The following is a 17,496-nucleotide window of genomic DNA, read 5'->3' on the forward strand; positions in this document are numbered from 1 at the left end:
CCCCTTCACAGGTGGTAGACTCTGGGACTCAAATGTGAGAGGCCCACCAATTTGATTTAGACCGAGATGAACAGCCTTGGCTCCAAGGGGGCACTGTAGTGCCTGGAATGGGGGTCCTTGGTTGCTCTAGCTGTCATGTGACCCAAGAGAATACAGCTTTCTTTTCTCAGACCTCAGTTCCTCTTTATGAAATTGGGTAGGTAGCTTTGAGAATCAACCAGGGATGAAGGTGAGAGCTTAAGCTGTATGTCCACCATTGACCAGGCTGATTTTCCCAGGAGTCCCCGGCGATTCCTGCCTCTGATCTTCCGTGTGTGTGTGTGTGTGTGTGTGTGTGTGTGTGTGTGTGTGTGTGTGTGTGTGTTGGCTGCTGCAAGCTGGGCCCTGGACTTTAGAACCTTCTTGTCCAGGTACAGAGTTGGAGTGGGGAAGGCCAACGTTCCACAGGGGTTAAGTTAAGGTTAGACGTCCACGGTGTACCTGGTAGGGCCCCCTTACTTGGAGGTCCCAGCCCAGCTTCCCGCAGCTGAGCAGGGAGCGGGAGTGTGCACGGGTGTGTCTAGCTGGACCTGTCACGGGAAGAAGCTCTGGGACCCAAGACTCCTCCCCTTCCCTCCCCCACCTTTTACCGGGATCGCTGCTGGGGGCGGGGAAAGGGGACAGAGCAGGGGGCGGTTGGATGAGGCGTCTGTGTTTGTGTAAGTCAGCTTGTTGGTGTATCTATGGCTCTCTGTGTATTCTTTGTGACTGTCGGGCTCAACTTTCTATGGCTCCCTTGTGTGTGGGTCTCAGTCTTCACATCTGCTCAATGAGTCCGCCGGCGGCTCTCACTTCGCTTGGCGGTCAGGGTGTCTGTATGCCCCAGGCTGCCCGGCGGCTCCTGCTGGTTCTCGCTGCCCAGTCCCTCGGGCACACCTCCGCCAGCTGGCCGTGAGCGTCTCTAGTTTCCTGGGCTCCGTGCGTGTCTTTGTCTCCCTGTCCACGTGTGAGCTGTAAGTGTGCGTGTGAGTCAGAGTTCGGGTGCTTGTGGGTCTCTTATGCCCCAGCTCCGCGCGCCCCAGTCTGCCAGGCCGGCTAGTGCCCAGTCAGTCCCTGGGGGACTTGTCCGTGTGTCTGTCCGCGCGCCCTCCAGTGGACCCGGGAGATCCACGCTGCAGCCCTGTCTGCCTCCCTCACCCTCGCTCGCTGCCTCGCTGGCTCTCTCGCTCCTTGCTCGCTCTGTCTCTACACTCGGGCTCTGCCGAAGGGGGCGGGGTGGGGGTGCAAGGGAGGGGGGGAGGGGAGGCTCCTGCATTCTTGCGGTCGGGGAGGAATCTGAGCCAGCGTTACTGGTCTCCAGAAGAGCCCAGCTGCAGCCCCGGGGCCCCGCCAGGCCTCTTGCTGCCCGCCCGGGCCTGCCGGGATGGGCACGGGCTAGGCCTGGAGCTGGGGGCGGGGCAGGGCAGTGCCCCCACCCCGGCCCCTGGAAGGCTGCAGCGCCTGGGGACAGGGCGCAGTGCTGGGGCGGGGCGTGAGGGATTCCCGAATCCTAGGTGAGGGGCGTGTCTGGGAGCGGGAGTCCCCCAGTGGGCCAGAGCAGACCTCGCAGCCGCCCCACGCGTCACTTTTGCGACCTAGTCTATTAGTGAATTCTGACTCTGCAGCCCCTGGGGGGAGGGTTGTCGGGGGGCTGGTTTGCTAGATACTGCAAGTTCCCTGAGGACAAGGTGCGGGAGGGATGGGGACTGGACTGGTCTTTAGGATCGAGAAGTCTTCTCTTCCCAATCCCACCCTACCCTATCCAGTTCCTTAGTCCTGGGGCTGTTGGGTTCTCCCTTCCTTCCCCTCATACACCCCCTCCCTAAGTCACAAGTTTTCTCTTTGGGGCTTGTTGCTGCAGTCCCTGCTCCAGTACCGAGTACCTGGCTGGGCCCTGGGCACGCACAGGGGCCGTAGCCCCACTGTGTGTGGGAGCCATGAGGATCCTGGCTAACAAGACAAGGTGTGTGGGTGTCACGGAGGGTGGGATGTGTGTGTACGGAGAGCGGGGAAGGGAAGGGCCCACGGTGATGGGGCCAAGCTGTGAAGCTTTGCCGGTTTGGAGAGGAGCCCCTTGGGCACCTGGCTTCCTGGCCACTAGTGGGCTAAAGGGAGGCAGAGTGGGAACGTCTGGCCCCAGGCAGGAGCTGGCAGCCAGCCTTAGCGCCTGGGCCCAGGGGGCAGAGGAGGCTGGCAGCTAGCTTCTGGTCCCTTCTACCTCGTCCCTCCCAAAATCGTTAGAGCAGACCCCCACCCACCCTAGTGGTGGGGTGGGATGGCGCCCTCCAGCCTCAGTCTAGTTGGGGGTAGGAGCTGGAGTGGGGGTGGTGCCTGCCTCCCTCCTCCCCAGGAGAAGCAGGCAGACAGGGCCAGGCGGCAGCAGCAGGACAGCAGGGCTGAAATAAATCTGAGCTGGTGTGGAATGAGGGGGGATAAATATCCTCTCCCGTGATGTGATCTTTCCAGCGGCTATTAATAGGTCTCCGGGGAGGGGGAGGCGGTGGGGGGAGCGGGCTGGAGCTTAAAGGGCCCGCAGCCTAGGCTGCAGGAATCCTTGGCTTCAAGCTGTACTCCTCGCTTGACATACCACTCCCCTCCCCCCTCCTTCTGTCCCTGCCTGCCTTCAGGGCCTACTGGTCCACCCTCTCAGGCCTTCCCCCTTAGGCTCTGGGGAGTCTTCTGGGCCAGTGGGTACCACTTCAATCGTGCTTCCCCTACCCCCCTAGGGAATAAGACTGGGCTTGATCAGTGACTCACAGGTCCTGTGGCCCTTCTCTGTTAGTTGTTAGGGCACAGCATAGTTGAGGTTTGGGGCCTTGGAAGGAGTCTTAAACCCTAGAAGGTGTTAAGGATTCATCAAATGCTAGAGAGAATGGGCTGCCAGGGAAGCTGGTGGATGTTGAGGCTGAGGGTAGGTAGATCCTGCCAACTCAAAGCCTTAGTTTCCATTTGAATCGGGCCTAGGAGATAAGGAACACTGCTCCATCTCCACTCCCATGGGGGGCGGGGAGACAGAGCTCTGCTCTTATCTGAGGTAGGGAATAGCAGGTGGTCTCAAGATAGCGTCTAGCCACCCCTACACCATTAGGTGAGGTGAGGGAGCTAAAGTCCAGGCCTGCCTAACTCTTTGTAGGATTAACCTTTCCTGTCTCTCCTCCCTTCTCCCAGGTTACCCCACCCCAGGAGGAGAGAAGCTCCAGGGAGCCCGCCGCTGTCCCCTCGCGGCCACTGCCCCCCTGCCCCAGCCAAGCCAATGCACCCAGAAAATAAATTGACCAATCATGGCAAGACAGGGAATGGAGGGGCCCAATCCCAGCACCAGAATGTGAACCAAGGACCCACCTGCAACCTGGGGTCCAAGGGCGTGGGGGCGGGAAGCCATGGGGCCAAGGCCAATCAGATCTCACCTAGCAACTCAAGTCTGAAGAACCCCCAGGCAGGGGTGCCTCCTTTCAGCTCACTCAAGGGCAAGGTGAAGCGTGAGCGGAGTGTATCCGTAGACTCCGGAGAGCAGCGGGAGGCTGGGACTCCATCCCTCGATTCAGAGGCCAAAGGTATTGTATTCTCTCATCTCTAGACTAACATCATTTGCAGCCCAAGACCCACGCTGGTCAGAGACCGTCGCCTGCTTGGCTCTCATCCTGTGTTACCATTCCAATGTTCTTTTGATCACCTTTCTTCCTCATATCTCTATGCCATCAGTCAACCGGTTCATTCCAGAGTAGGCTGGCCAGGGTACCACTCATGGAAGGGCTGGACACAGAGTGATAGACTTCTAGTGTCGTCCGTACTCCGCCTTCCTACCATAGCCCCTACGTTGGAGAGGGAGGTGTCCTGGGTGAATAGCGACAACCCCCCCAAGCCCTTTGGGAACAGGCACTGGGGCCTGAAAGAGTCACAGTGGCTCCTCCCTGCCCCCCCCCAACCCTAATTAGAACCAGTTGTGGTTGGGATTATGCTCTACTTGGTATGGGGGGGGGGAGGGGAGACAGGCAGCCAGGGTTGGAGAAAGAAATCAGAAACAAATGGTGGTGTGGTGGGGGCCGAGGACTGGCAAAGTGCCCACCGTGGTCTGGGCAATGCCCTTTAGGGAGGGGCACTTTGGAGCATGGTCTGGGAGGGCCTCTGCATGTGGAAGGGCAGGACATCTTAGCACTCACTCCTGTCTCTATTCTGCCTGGGCAGAGGTGGCACCCCGGAGCAAACGGAGGTGTGTGCTAGAGCGGAAGCAGCCGTACAGTGGGGACGAATGGTGCTCCGGCCCAGACAGCGAGGAGGACGATAAGCCCATTGGGGCCGCCCACAGTGAGTATCCGTTGATTCTGTGCCTCATGGTGCCCTCCACGGATGGCGGTCCTAAGGGAATCTCCTTACCTAGGGCTTTAGAGGGTTGTGGGTGAAGTGGCCAGGACCAGGAACCCAGGCTCCTCTCCAGTCCTACTTCACACTTTTTGGCTATCTACATTGTGGTAACCCAGTCCCAGTCTTCCGGGTCCTTAGTTACTCTCTCTCTCCTCTGTCCACTCTGTAGGGTCTTTCAGGTAGTCCCTTTCCTGGACAACGCACCTACTTTTCTAACAGATTTCATGGCCTATGCTGCCACCTACTGGTGAATGGAGGATGGGCAGGGACGGTCCAGTCTGGGACGGACTTGGCTTTGCAGAGAGAGCCTTGCTAACCTAACAGAAGGTGTGAGTCCACACTGGTCCCTTCCTCTGAGTGACTCTCAGAAAGTGGTCAGGTGCATTGCTAGGACGAGAAGTAGGTGTGATGATACCCATTCCTCTCTCTTCTTTTTTTGTTTTTAGAGGCAGGGTTTCTCTGTGTGCCCAAGCTGTCCTGGAACTCACTCTGTAGACCAGGCTGGCCTCTAACTCACAGAGATCCACCTGTCTCTGCCTCCTGAGTGCTGGAATCAAAGGCGTGTGCCACTGCCGCCTGGCTCTCATTCTTTAATCCATCCTTATGTACTGGAGACCTAAGACATCCATTTCCTTGGTGTTTTCCCTCAAAGCTTACATCTGTTTTCAGAGAAGAGATAGGTGGGCTGTTGTTGGATACAAGATCTCAGTGTGTAGCCCTGGCTGGCCTAGAACTCACAAAAATCCATCTGCCTTTGCTTCCCCAGTACTATGATCAAAGGCATTCATTACCACATCTGGTTAAATTGTGGCCTTTTTGAAGGCAGGAATCAGGGAAAGGAGGCAGAAGAATATGCTGGTCACTGTGTTTAGTCTTCCCAGCAGCTTTTGATGACTGTTACAGAGAGGACACAGTCAGCAAGTAGGAATGAGTGGACCCTCCTGAGGGGTGGCCAGTCAGAAGCCTCTACAGCTGGCTGGGACTGCAGAGGCTCCCATGTGACTAATTAGTGCCCCCCCCCCCCCCCCCCCCCCCCCCCCCGGTCTCTGTACGGACACTTGAGTGGTGGAATCTTTTGCTGCTTCCTGGGACAGGAACCCTCCTGTTACCCCAGGTTTGTTTCTGTAACATTAGACTGTATCATTGTAAAAACTTTGAAAGATACAGAGAGATAAAAAGAAGACCCAGTCGGGCGGTGGTCCGGATGCCTTCAATCCCAGCACTTGGAGGCAGAGACAGGCAGATCTCTGAGTTCAAGGCCAGCCTGGTCTACAGAGGGAGATCCAGGACAGCCAGGGATGTCACACGGAGAAACTCTGTCTTGAGGGGGAAAGAAAGAAAGACAATCCCATGAGCAGCCTCTTTTAGATAGACTGTCATTCAGTTGAGACCAGGTTTCTTGTAGTATAGGCTAGCCTCAAGTTTGCTATATATAAGGCTGGCCTATATCTCCAAAGTGCTGAGATTATAGTCTTGTGACACCATGCCATTCAACAGCATTCATCCACACAACTGAATTCTTCAAGGAGAGGCAGAATGATGTAGATATTCACAGCACAGGCTCGGAGACCTGTTTCTTCACTTATATCCCAGGGATGTACTTGCTATTTGTATAAACTTGGGAAAGGACTTCTGATTGCTCATCTATAAAAATTATCTTTGCAGTATCGATTTAGCACAAGGAGAACGTGAATTCAGGCATATAGCACACTTTGAACAGTGTTGGCTCGTATTGCTATCATGGTACTAGAAAGTCCCTTCTTGTACTGAACTGTGCCTCCATAGCTTGTAGGAGCCTGTTGGATGTTCTAATTGATACTTTCTTCTTCTGAGGCTGTGCTTGCATACATCCAGGTCAGCTCACAATTGGCAGGAGGCTCATGGCAAAACTGTTATGGGGTGGACCAGTGAGTTATACAAGGAGAGCTGACTCTGATTCTAAGGTGGCTGCTGCCTTGGTCAAGCCCTTGTGTTATCCGGAAGTGCTGTCACTGCCGTCCGGGGGCTTTGGCTTGTTTTTCTTGGTATGAGCGTGGATAAACCCCTAAAATAAACCCACTGATGGCCAGTTGTGGATCTCATCTGTATGGGAATGGAGAGTCAAGTTTGTGACCATGAAACAAAAGTTGTCTTGGTGCTAAACTAAGGGCGGCTTAGCTATTCTGGGAATGATCCCAGTATGTCAGCCTGTGATATTGTGAAATGTATGTTTGGTCTTGCCTTGTTTCCTGGCATACTACTCTAAAATCCTGGGAGTCTCCAAAGTGATAACTGTTCTTTTTCCTATATTGTATTGACTGGTGTGGCTGCTAGCCCTGAGGTAGCTTCTAGATGGAACCTGATGACTGAAAGATCAAAGCAGGGTTAGAGGTTGGGGGCTCAGTCTCATACTCCAACCTGTGGACGAGGGAATGGCGCTGAAGGTGGAATTGGTTTAAATATGACTAATGATGAGTCTGTACAAATCCAAAAAGAAGCCTAGGTAGATGGCTCCTTTGGTAAAACACTTGTCTTATAAGAATGAGGACCTGAGTTCAGATCCCCAGAACCTACATAGAAAGCTGGATGCAAGCTGGGTGGTGATGGCGCACACCTTTAATCCCAGCACTTGGGAGGCAGAGGCAGGTGGATCTCTGAGTTGAAGGCCAGCCTGGTCCACAAAGTCAGTTCCAGGACAGCCAGGGCTACACAGAGAAATGCTGTCTCAAAAACAAACAAACAAACAAAACAACGACAAATAAGAAAGCTGGATACAGTCGGGCGGTGGTGGTACACACCTGTGATCTGAGCACTCTGGAGGCAGAAGCAGGTGGATCTATGAGTTCAAGGCCAGCCTGGTCTGCAGAGTGAGATCCATGGCAGCCAGGGCTACCCAGAGAAACCTTGCCTCAAAAAACCAAAAAAAAAAAAAAAAAAAAACCAAAAAAAAAAGAAAGAAAGAAAGAAAGAAAGCTGGATGCAGTGGCGTCTGCCTGTAATCCCAGTGATGCCAACCTAGGAAGTGGAGGCAGGCAGGTTCTCTGGACTCATTGGCAAGCTAGTCTGCTGTGCACGAGTTCCAGGCTTAGTGAGAAATCCTGTCTTGAAATAAAGGTTCAAGGCTCCTGAACCAACACTCAGAGTTCTCTGCTGACCTCTGTATGTACCCTGTGCCCTTAAACTGTACGTGCACACCTTCTGCCCCTTCCATCCACATTCACACACGCACGCTCATCCCTGCAAAATCCAAAAAAAAAAAAAAAACCAAAAAAACGGCGTCATACGTTTCAGAGAGCTGACTTGTGTAGACTTCTGAGTAGGGACATATTCAGAGAGGGCCCAGAAGCAAGTGTCCCTTCTCACGTGCCTTGCACACTTGGTTCATCTCACCTGTCTTTGTTTTTAGCATCATGTTAATTTGTGTGTGTGTGTGTGTGTGTGTGTGTGTGTGTGTGTGTGTGTACACTCCATGGTGCATGAGTGGGGTAGTCAGAAACAATTTGTGGGTGTCAGTTCTCTCCTTCCACCATGTGGGTCGTGGGTCCCAGGGGCTTGGCAGGTTTGGCAGCAGGTACCTTTACCTACTAAGCCATCTCAGGCTCTTCCTGTATTCTTCTTCGGGTTAACTGATAAACAGCAGTAAGGTATTTCTTCCAGTTGCTCTGACATCTAGTTGAATCTGAGGAATGAATCCCAGAAGCCCCAATTTACAGGCAGACCGCCCCTGAGCTTGGCATTGGCAGCCGGGAGGTGGGCAGTATTGTGTTCCTGAGCCCCTCAAACTGTGGGAAAGACAAATGTCAGACTAGAACTGCTGCAGGGTTTGCTGGCTGGTTGCTGATGGGGACACATCTCCATATGAGTCTTGTGATCAGAGGTGACAGAAATCTTGTGTTGATCAGTTTATGAAAGCAGAGGAGGAACTTTTATTCTATACCGCCTTTCTGACTCTGTTATCGAAATGGACAGTTGGCTTGGTGGCACAGAAGATGTGTTTCTTTGACCTGTCCCCGGCAGGGCACATGGGAGCTGAGTGGTGTTTCCATTTTGTAGTTGAAGAAACTGAGACAAATGCTGTCTGTGTCTTGTAAAACCAGTCAGTGGGTGGGGGAGTAGAATGAAAAGCTGTCTGTCGTTTGAATCATCACCTACTACAGCCTCCCTGCCTTCCTGCCTGGGTCATTAGACAGTATATTCACACACACACACACACACACACACACACACACACACACACACTCATTAGACAGTATATTCTCTCTCTCTTTCTCTCTCTCTCACACACACACACTCATTAGACAGTATATTCTCTCTCTCTCTCTCTCTCACACACACACTCATTAGACAGTATATTCTCTCTCTCTCACACACACACACTCGTTAGACAGTATATTCTCTCTCTCTCTCTCTCTCTCTCACACACACACACACACACACACTCATTAGACAGTATATTCTCTCTCTCTCTCTCTCTCTCTCACACACACACACACACACACACACTCATTAGACAGTATATTCTCTCTCTCACACACACACTCATTAGACGGTATGTTGTCTCTCTCACACACACACACACACACACACTCATTAGACAGTATATTCTCTCTCTCTCTCACACACACACACACACACTCATTAGACAGTATATTCTCTCTCTCTCTCACACACACACACACACACACACTCATTAGACAGTATATTCTCTCTCTCTCACACACACACACACACACACACACACTCATTAGACAGTATATTCTCACACACACACACACACACACACACACTCATTAGACAGTATATTCTCTCTCTCACACACACACACACACACACTCATTAGACAGTATATTCTCTCTCTCACACACACACACACACTCATTAGACAGTATATTCTCTCTCTCACACACACACACACACACTCATTAGACAGTATATTCTCTCTCTCTCTCTCACACACACACACACACACACACACACACTCATTAGACAGTATATTCTCTCTCTCACACACACACACACACACTCATTAGACAGTATATTCTCTCTCTCACACACACACTCATTAGACAGTATATTCTCTCTCTCACACACACACACACACACTCATTAGACAGTATATTCTCTCTCTCTCTCTCACACACACACTCATTAGACAGTATATTATCTCTCTCTCTCACATACACACACTCATTAGACAGTATATTCTCTCTCTCTCTCACACACACATACACACACACTCATTAGACAGTATATTATCTCTCTCTCACACATACACACACTCATTAGACAGTATATTCTCTCTCTCTTACACACACGCACGCACGCACACACTCATTAGACAGTATATTCTCTCTCTCTCTCTCACACACACACTCATTAGACAGTATATTCTCTCTCTCTCACACACACACACACACACACACTCATTAGACAGTATATTCTCTCTCTCTCTCTCACACACACACTCATTAGACAGTATATTATCTCTCTCTCTCACATACACACACTCATTAGACAGTATATTCTCTCTCTCTTACACACACGCATGCACGCACACAGACACCACGGTGGGAGTGCTCTGGAGCAGAGCTAAGAAGAGCTTTGGTGTGTCTCCTCGTTTTCCCTCTCCTCTCTACGTGGTCATCGTTCTGGCCATCTTGGGCAAAGATTGGTGTAGGGCAAGTCAGCATGGAAACACGGAGATTGTGGGGACAAATGACCCTCTGGGTATGGGCTGTGAGGCAGTGAGCATTCCGGGCAGAAACACCAGCTGATTCTTCTCCCCACATCTGGGCCGCTCACCTGCCATCCTTTTTCTCTCTTGCAGATTGTAATGTAGCAGACCCAGCCATGGCGGCCCCACAGCTGGGTCCCGGCCAAACTGCCCAACTGCCCCTCAGTGAAAGCAGTGCACCAGGCCCCCCCCACGGCCCCCCACCAGGCCTTCGGCCAGATGTTCCTGGGGGTGGGGGTGGGGGCGTCTCAGGAAAGCCTCCGTCACAGTTCGTGTATGTCTTCACCACCCACCTGGCCAACACGTAAGTCTTTGGGAGAGATGAGAGGCGAGGGATTTGGTCTACCCCTGAGCACACGCAGGGGCGAGGTGGGTGGGCGGGGGTGGGCTCTCTTCTGTGCGGGTCTGAGCCGCCTGTGACTTCCGCTGTGCAGGGCTGCAGAGGCCGTGCTGCAGGGCCGGGCAGAGTCCATCCTCGCCTACCACCAGCAGAATGTGCCCCGGGCCAAGCTGGATCAGGTGAGCGTGCTTCCCTGCCTGGTTCTAAGATAGGTTGGGATGGCCCCTCGTCTGTCTTAATTCTTTACCTTTGTCTTCCTGCAGGCCCCTAAAGTGCCACCCACCCCAGAGCCACTACCCCTGAACACGCCGTCAGCAGGTACACCACAGTCTCAGCCACCTCCATTGCCGCCGCCGCCACCCGCAGCCCCTGGCAGTGCCCCTCCTGCTCTGCCCCCAGAGGGGCCTCCTGAAGACACCAGTCAGGACCTGGCCCCCAACTCAGTGGGAGCTGCCAGCACAGGTGGTGGGACCGGGGGCACCCACCCTAACACCCCAACGGCTGCCACTGCTAACAACCCTCTGCCTCCGGGAGGAGACGCTGGTAGCGCCCCTGGCTCAGCCCTATTGGGGGAGGCTACCCCCACAGGAAATGGGCAGCGGAACCTGGTGGGCTCTGAGGGCCTGTCCAAAGAGCAGCTGGAGCACCGCGAGCGCTCCCTCCAGACACTGCGGGACATTGAGAGGCTGCTGCTCCGGAGCGGGGAGACTGAGCCTTTCCTCAAGGGGCCCCCTGGAGGAGCTGGTGAGGGGGGCCCACCAGCGCAAGCTCCCTCTGCCGCTCAGCAGCCTCCCTCGGCCCCTCCCAGTGGGCTGAAGAAGTACGAGGAGCCCTTGCAGTCGATGATTTCACAGACGCAGAGCCTAGGAGGCCCCCCACTGGAGCATGAAGTGCCGGGACACCCCCAGGGTGGGGACATGGGACAGCAGATGAACATGATGATGCAGAGGCTGGGCCAGGACAGCCTGACGCCTGAGCAGGTGGCCTGGCGCAAACTGCAGGAAGAGTACTATGAGGAGAAGCGGCGGAAAGAGGAGCAGATTGGATTGCACGGCGGCCGCCCTCTGCAGGACATGGTGGGCATGGGGGGTATGATGGGAAGGGGGCCTCCACCTCCTTACCACAGCAAACCTGGGGATCAGTGGCCCCCTGGAATGGGTGCACAACTCCGAGGACCTATGGATGTCCAAGATCCCATGCAGCTCCGAGCCGGACCTCCCTTCCCTGGCCCCCGTTTCCCGGGCAACCAGATGCAAAGGGTACCTGGATTTGGGAGTATACAGAGTATGCCCATGGAGGTACCCATGAATGCCATGCAGAGACCTGTAAGGCCAGGCATGGGCTGGACTGAAGACTTGCCTCCTATTGGGGGACCCAGCAATTTTGCCCAGAATGCCGTGCCCTATCCAGGTGGGCAGGGTGAGGCAGAGCGATTCATGACCCCTCGTGTCCGGGAGGAGCTGTTGAGGCACCAGTTGCTGGAAAAGCGGTCAATGGGCATGCAGCGCCCCCTGGGCATGGCAGGTAGTGGCATGGGACAGAGCATGGAAATGGACCGGATGATACAGGCACATCGACAGATGGATCCCACCATGTTTCCGGGGCAGATGACTGGTGGAGATGGCCTGGCTGGCACTCCCATGGGCATAGAGTTCGGTGGAGGCCGGGGCCTCCTGAGCCCTCCAATGGGACAGTCTGGGCTGAGGGAGGTAGACCCGCCTATGGGACCGGGCAACCTCAACATGAACATGAATGTGAACATGAACATGAACATGAACCTGAATGTGCAGATGACGCCGCAGCAGCAGATGCTGATGTCACAGAAGATGCGAGGCCCTGGAGACATGATGGGGCCTCAGGGCCTTAGTCCTGAAGAGATGGCTCGGGTTCGGGCCCAGAACAGCAGTGGCATGATGGGTGGTCCACAGAAGATGCTTATGTCTTCACAGTTTCCCAACCAGGGCCAGCAGGGATTCTCTGGGGGTCAGGGACCCTACCAAGCCATGCCCCAGGACATGGGCAACACTCAAGACATGTTCAGCCCTGATCAGAGTTCAATGCCCATGGGCACTGTGGGCACCACCCGGCTCAGCCATATGCCTCTGCCCCCTGCATCCAATCCTCCTCCTGGGTCTGTGCATTCAGCCCCCAACAGGGGACTGGGCAGACGGCCTTCAGACCTCACCATCAGTATTAATCAGATGGGCTCACCAGGTATGGGGCATCTGAAGTCACCCACCCTTAGCCAGGTGCACTCACCCCTGGTCACCTCACCCTCTGCCAACCTCAAGTCACCCCAGACTCCCTCACAGATGGTGCCCTTGCCTTCTGCCAACCCGCCAGGACCTCTCAAGTCTCCCCAGGTCCTCAGCTCCTCTCTCGTGCGGTCACCCACTGGCTCACCCAGCCGACTCAAGTCCCCCTCCATGGCGGTGCCTTCTCCAGGCTGGGTCGCCTCTCCCAAGACAGCCATGCCTAGCCCTGGGGTCTCCCAGAGTAAGCAGCCGCCTCTCAGCATAAACTCTTCCTCTACTCTGGGCAACATGGAACAGGGTGAGTCGTCTGGTGGACTTGGGCTGGAGCCTTCGTGGTGGAAAGGTTCCTGCGGGGGCATTGGTGGCAACTGTGTGGAGTCTCTTACACAGAGCTCCAGGTACATCTGGGCATCCTGAAGGGTCCCACTTGGGACTTGGGATCTCTCTCTGTGAGTTTGAAGCCAGCCTGGGCTACAGAGTGAGTACCAGGAAAGGCTCCAAAGCTACACAGAGAGACCCTGTTTCAAAAAACAAACAAAAATGGTGGGTGGGCCATTGGAATCATGGGGAGCCTGTGTTCAGTGAGGTGTCAGTGTGCCTGAAATGAGGTGGAGATTTGGAGGAAATTGACCTTTCCTTAGACCCTCTGGGTATAAGTGGCCAAATTCAGCCTTCCCTCCCCAGTGACCCCTGCTCGTTCTGTCTCTCCACTTCTATAGGTACCCTCCCACCTAGTGGCCCCCGGAACAGCTCCTCAGCGCCTCCTGCCAATCCTCCCAGTGGCCTCATGAACCCCAGCCTACCGTTCACATCTTCCCCGGACCCCACGCCGTCCCAGAACCCTCTGTCACTGATGATGTCTCAGATGTCCAAATATGCCATGCCCAGCTCTACCCCTCTCTACCACAATGCCATCAAGACCATCGCCACCTCAGATGACGAGCTGCTGCCCGACCGGCCCCTGCTACCCCCACCCCCACCACCGCAGGGCTCCGGGCCAGGTATGAGGCGGCAAAGCTCTCTGGGAGTGGCAAAGTGGGTCTGTCTAGGAATTGCCCCCGTGGAACCTAGACCAGTACTTTCATGGGGTGGGGAGGGATGGGGGAGGCACCTCCTGGGTGGGCACAACCTCTAATGTCCTGTTCTTTCCCCACAGGCATCAGCAATAACCAGCCCAACCAGATGCACCTGAACCCTGCTGCTGCCCAGAGCCCCATGGGCATGAACTTGCCAGGCCAGCAGCCCCTGTCCCATGAGCCCCCACCAACCATGTTGCCCTCTCCTACCCCTCTGGGGTCCAACATTCCACTGCACCCCAATGCACAGGGGACAGGGGGCCCCTCTCAAAACTCGATGATGATGGCCCCAGGAGGCCCAGACTCCCTAAATACCCCTTGTGGCCCTGTGCCCAGCTCCTCCCAGATGATGCCCTTTCCTCCTCGGCTACAGCAGCCCCACGGTGCCATGGCCCCCACTGGGGGTGGGGGTGGGGGGCCTGGCCTGCAGCAGCACTACCCTTCCGGCATGCCACTGCCCCCTGAGGACTTGCCCAGCCAGCCACCTGGTCCCATACCCCCCCAGCAGCACCTGATGGGCAAAGGCATGGCTGGCCGCATGGGCGATGCATACCCACCCGGGGTGCTACCTGGGGTGGCATCAGTACTGAACGACCCAGAGCTGAGTGAGGTGATCCGGCCCACCCCTACCGGCATTCCTGAGTTCGACTTATCCAGGATCATCCCCTCTGAGAAGCCGAGCAGCACCCTCCAGTACTTCCCCAAGAGTGAGAACCAACCCCCCAAGGCTCAGCCCCCCAACCTGCATCTCATGAACCTGCAGAACATGATGGCGGAGCAGACCCCCTCTCGGCCTCCCAACCTCCCGGGCCAACAGGGGGTTCAGCGGGGGCTCAGCATGTCCATGTGCCACCCTGGACAGATGTCCCTGCTGGGCAGGACAGGTGTGCCCCCACAGCAGGGCATGGTGCCTCACGGCCTGCACCAGGGGGTCATGTCCCCACCACAAGGCCTCATGACCCAGCAGAATTTTATGCTGATGAAGCAGCGCGGTGTGGGGGGTGAGGTCTACACCCAGCCTCCCCACATGCTCTCCCCGCAGGGCTCCCTCATGGGCCCCCCACCCCAGCAGAACCTCATGGTGTCTCACCCTCTGCGGCAGCGTAGTGTGTCTCTGGACAGCCAGATGGGCTACCTCCCAGCGCCGGGCAGCATGGCCAATCTACCCTTCTAGCAGGCCCCTCCGGGGTCTGGAGCTGGGGATGCTGAGAAAAACTTTAAGAAGGTTTTTGGTTTTTTTTGGTTTTTTTTCCCTCCAGTGTTGGGATGGATGGCCTGGGTCCAGGGGTAGGGTGAAGAGGGGGGAGGGGCTCGTGTGGGGGAGTGGCATTTGTGGAAACCTGATGTGCTGGCAGCTTGTGGGGTGGGGGAGCCGCAAGACTTGGGTGGGGAGCTGGAACTGGGTTTCGCTCCACTTCGTCCACCAGGACTGGCCCTCCCCCGCCCTTCCTGTTCCTATGAGGCTTCTCTTTCCCTCTGTCTTTACAACTCTCCCCACTTTGAGCTGTGCTTTGGGGGCCCTTGGGGAGAGAGGAAGGAGAGGAGGGGTCTTCCACCCTCTGTCCCTTTCTGGAACTGTCACCCCATCGGTGCTCCAGGTCCATGGTTCCCCTCCCGGTTCCTCTGCTTTTGCCCCATTTTCCCGGTCTTCCTCATTTCCTCTCCCTGCTGGCATGGCTGACCTCCTCTCTCATGCCCCCTGCAGGCAGCTGGCCGGGTGGGCAGGTGCCAGCGGAGCTGTAAATAGAGCTGCGCTTTTGTGCCAGTGTGTACGTGTGCCGTATTTCTGTGTTTTGATAGAAGTCACACACAAAAAAAGATTTAAAAAAAAAAAAAAACAACCCTTCCCCCTCCTTCAAATGATCACTCCTACCATTTCCCCTGGACCCAGAGACATACAGTCCTATGCACCCTCCATACGCCCCACCTATCAACTGAGGTCAGACTATCTATCTAGGCTTCCATTTGGTGAGCCAGGGAGGACTGATCCCTCCCCCTCCCCCTACGATGGCCGCCTGTCTGCTGCTGAGTGATTTCCGGAGAGCAGGTGTGCACAGGAGCATGTGTTTACCCACACCAGTGACATAGGCCCCCCGGCCTGGGGCGCCTCTGCTGCTACACCTTAGCCAGAACTTGAAGCCCTTGTCCCTCCCAGTCTATGAGAAAGGAGAGAAGGAAGGGGCAGCCTGTGGCCCCTTGGAATGGAGCTATGGAGGGGTTCGCAGGATGTGACTACAACCTATGGCTTCAGTAGCCTTGGGCCAGGTAGCCCCTCAGGGCACAGACTCTTCCAGAAACCACCACTCGCTTATCACCAAAGAAGGAAGGGACAGCGTTTGCCTGAGTCAGTCCTCTCTCCAGCCTCCACCCCTTAGCATGGAGTGAGGAAAGGCAGTGTGGGGGACATCCTGCTGCCTGTCCACTCTGGCGAGGTCCTTCTGTCCAGGGCTCAGGGCCATGTACCAGACCTGTCTATGCCCACCCAGGCACAGCCACTGCCTCCCTGTTACTTCCCAGGAGAGCCCCTCACCCACCACTGGTCAGACTGAAGCCATACAGGAATGGGTGTTTGGCCTCCCTCGGCCCCAGGAGTAAAATTCTCCTTTTCTCACTTCCTTCTTCCTCCTTCCTGCCTTCGAAGGTGGCAGGCAGCTCCTTGGCCAAGGCCTCTCCTGCCCTGCCTCCAGGGCCAAGGGCCATTCTAGACAGGGTGTCTTTTACCAAGGCCCTGTCCCCAGCCTTTCTGACCTGCAGGGCCTGGTTCTGCCTTGGCAGCTGTAATACAAAGGGAATTTGTGCCCACTTCTTCCAGTCTGGTGCTGTCCATTGTCAGCCGGATCAGGCACCCTCCCCTCCAGAGCTGGCTGCAGGCCCCTGGCTTCCTCCGCCCCTCCCAGGGACCAGAGCCAAGGTCTCTGCGTCCAGAGGTGGGTGGAAACCTGTCCTCCTTCCTGCCAGACACTCTGCCCTCCTTGCTTCCATCTGGGCCTTGTGCCCTACACCCGTGTTCCCAGCCTGTCCAAACTGTCTAACTGCCCTGCTCCGAGGAGAGGGCTCAGGGCGCAAAGGTCCCGATGCCCCCTTCTGGTGTCCTGGCTCCCACCTCCTCCACTAGCTTCCCAAGGTGATCTCCACAGGCCAGCCTTCTCCTCTCCATCCATGGCCATACCCCAGCCATTTTGTACCATTATATAAATATATATATAAATATAAATATATAAATACAATATGTGAAGACATCTTCTTGGTTTTTATTTTGAAACACTTTGTAGGCTTGCTCTGGGGGGTCTCTGTGCTGCCTGTACTGAATTGACCTGTTTTATAGGTGCCTTTTTATTAAAAAGAGAAAATTCAAAAATGTAATCTCATGCCTTTTTTGTTTCTGTGTCTGGTTTCTCTGCTGCCCAGCTGACTGTTGAATGCTGGGAACAGAAAAGGGGATACCGCTGGGCGGTGGTGGCGCACGCCTTTAATCCCAGCACTGGGGAGGCAGAGCCAGGCGGATCTCTGTGAGTTCGAGGCCAGCCTGGGCTACCAAGTGAGTTCCAGGAAAGGCGCAAAGCTACACAGAGAAACCCTGTCTCGAAAAACCAAAAAAAAAAAAAAAAGAAAAAAAAAAGAAAAGGGGATACCAAGATGTCTCCATTCTGCAATGGGGGTGTTGTCTCTGAAGCTATAGAGCTGATTTCCCTAGTGGGGTCCCCCAGGGAGCTTGTCTGTTTGGCTTGAGTG

At 55.1% G+C, this 17,496-nt stretch overlaps 1 protein-coding gene across 4 annotated transcripts in view; it reads left to right on the top strand.

Moving 5' to 3' along the window:
• The window catches only part of Bcl9l (BCL9 like), a 35,312-nt gene extending 18,185 nt beyond the window's left edge, over positions 1-17,127 (top strand). For 2 of the 4 annotated variants that reach the window (XM_052758136.1, XM_052758145.1), the window contains 8 exons: positions 1,880-1,981; positions 3,187-3,572; positions 4,204-4,323; positions 10,187-10,397; positions 10,528-10,612; positions 10,697-12,986; positions 13,408-13,689; positions 13,845-17,127. In XM_052758136.1, the coding sequence (XP_052614096.1) occupies positions 1,956-1,981; positions 3,187-3,572; positions 4,204-4,323; positions 10,187-10,397; positions 10,528-10,612; positions 10,697-12,986; positions 13,408-13,689; positions 13,845-14,938 (4,494 nt within the window). In that variant the 5' untranslated portion in view covers positions 1,880-1,955 and the 3' untranslated portion in view covers positions 14,939-17,127. The remainder of the gene's footprint in view (positions 1-1,879; positions 1,982-3,186; positions 3,573-4,203; positions 4,324-10,186; positions 10,398-10,527; positions 10,613-10,696; positions 12,987-13,407; positions 13,690-13,844) is intronic. The other 2 variants (XM_052758152.1, XM_052758159.1) reach the window with 1 other exon arrangement.
• The last annotated feature ends 369 nt before the right edge of the window (positions 17,128-17,496 follow it).

Source organism: Peromyscus californicus, unplaced genomic scaffold (assembly GCF_007827085.1).
Source record: "Peromyscus californicus insignis strain IS unplaced genomic scaffold, ASM782708v3 Scaffold_11__1_contigs__length_118956290, whole genome shotgun sequence".
Taxonomy (NCBI): domain Eukaryota; kingdom Metazoa; phylum Chordata; class Mammalia; order Rodentia; family Cricetidae; genus Peromyscus; species Peromyscus californicus.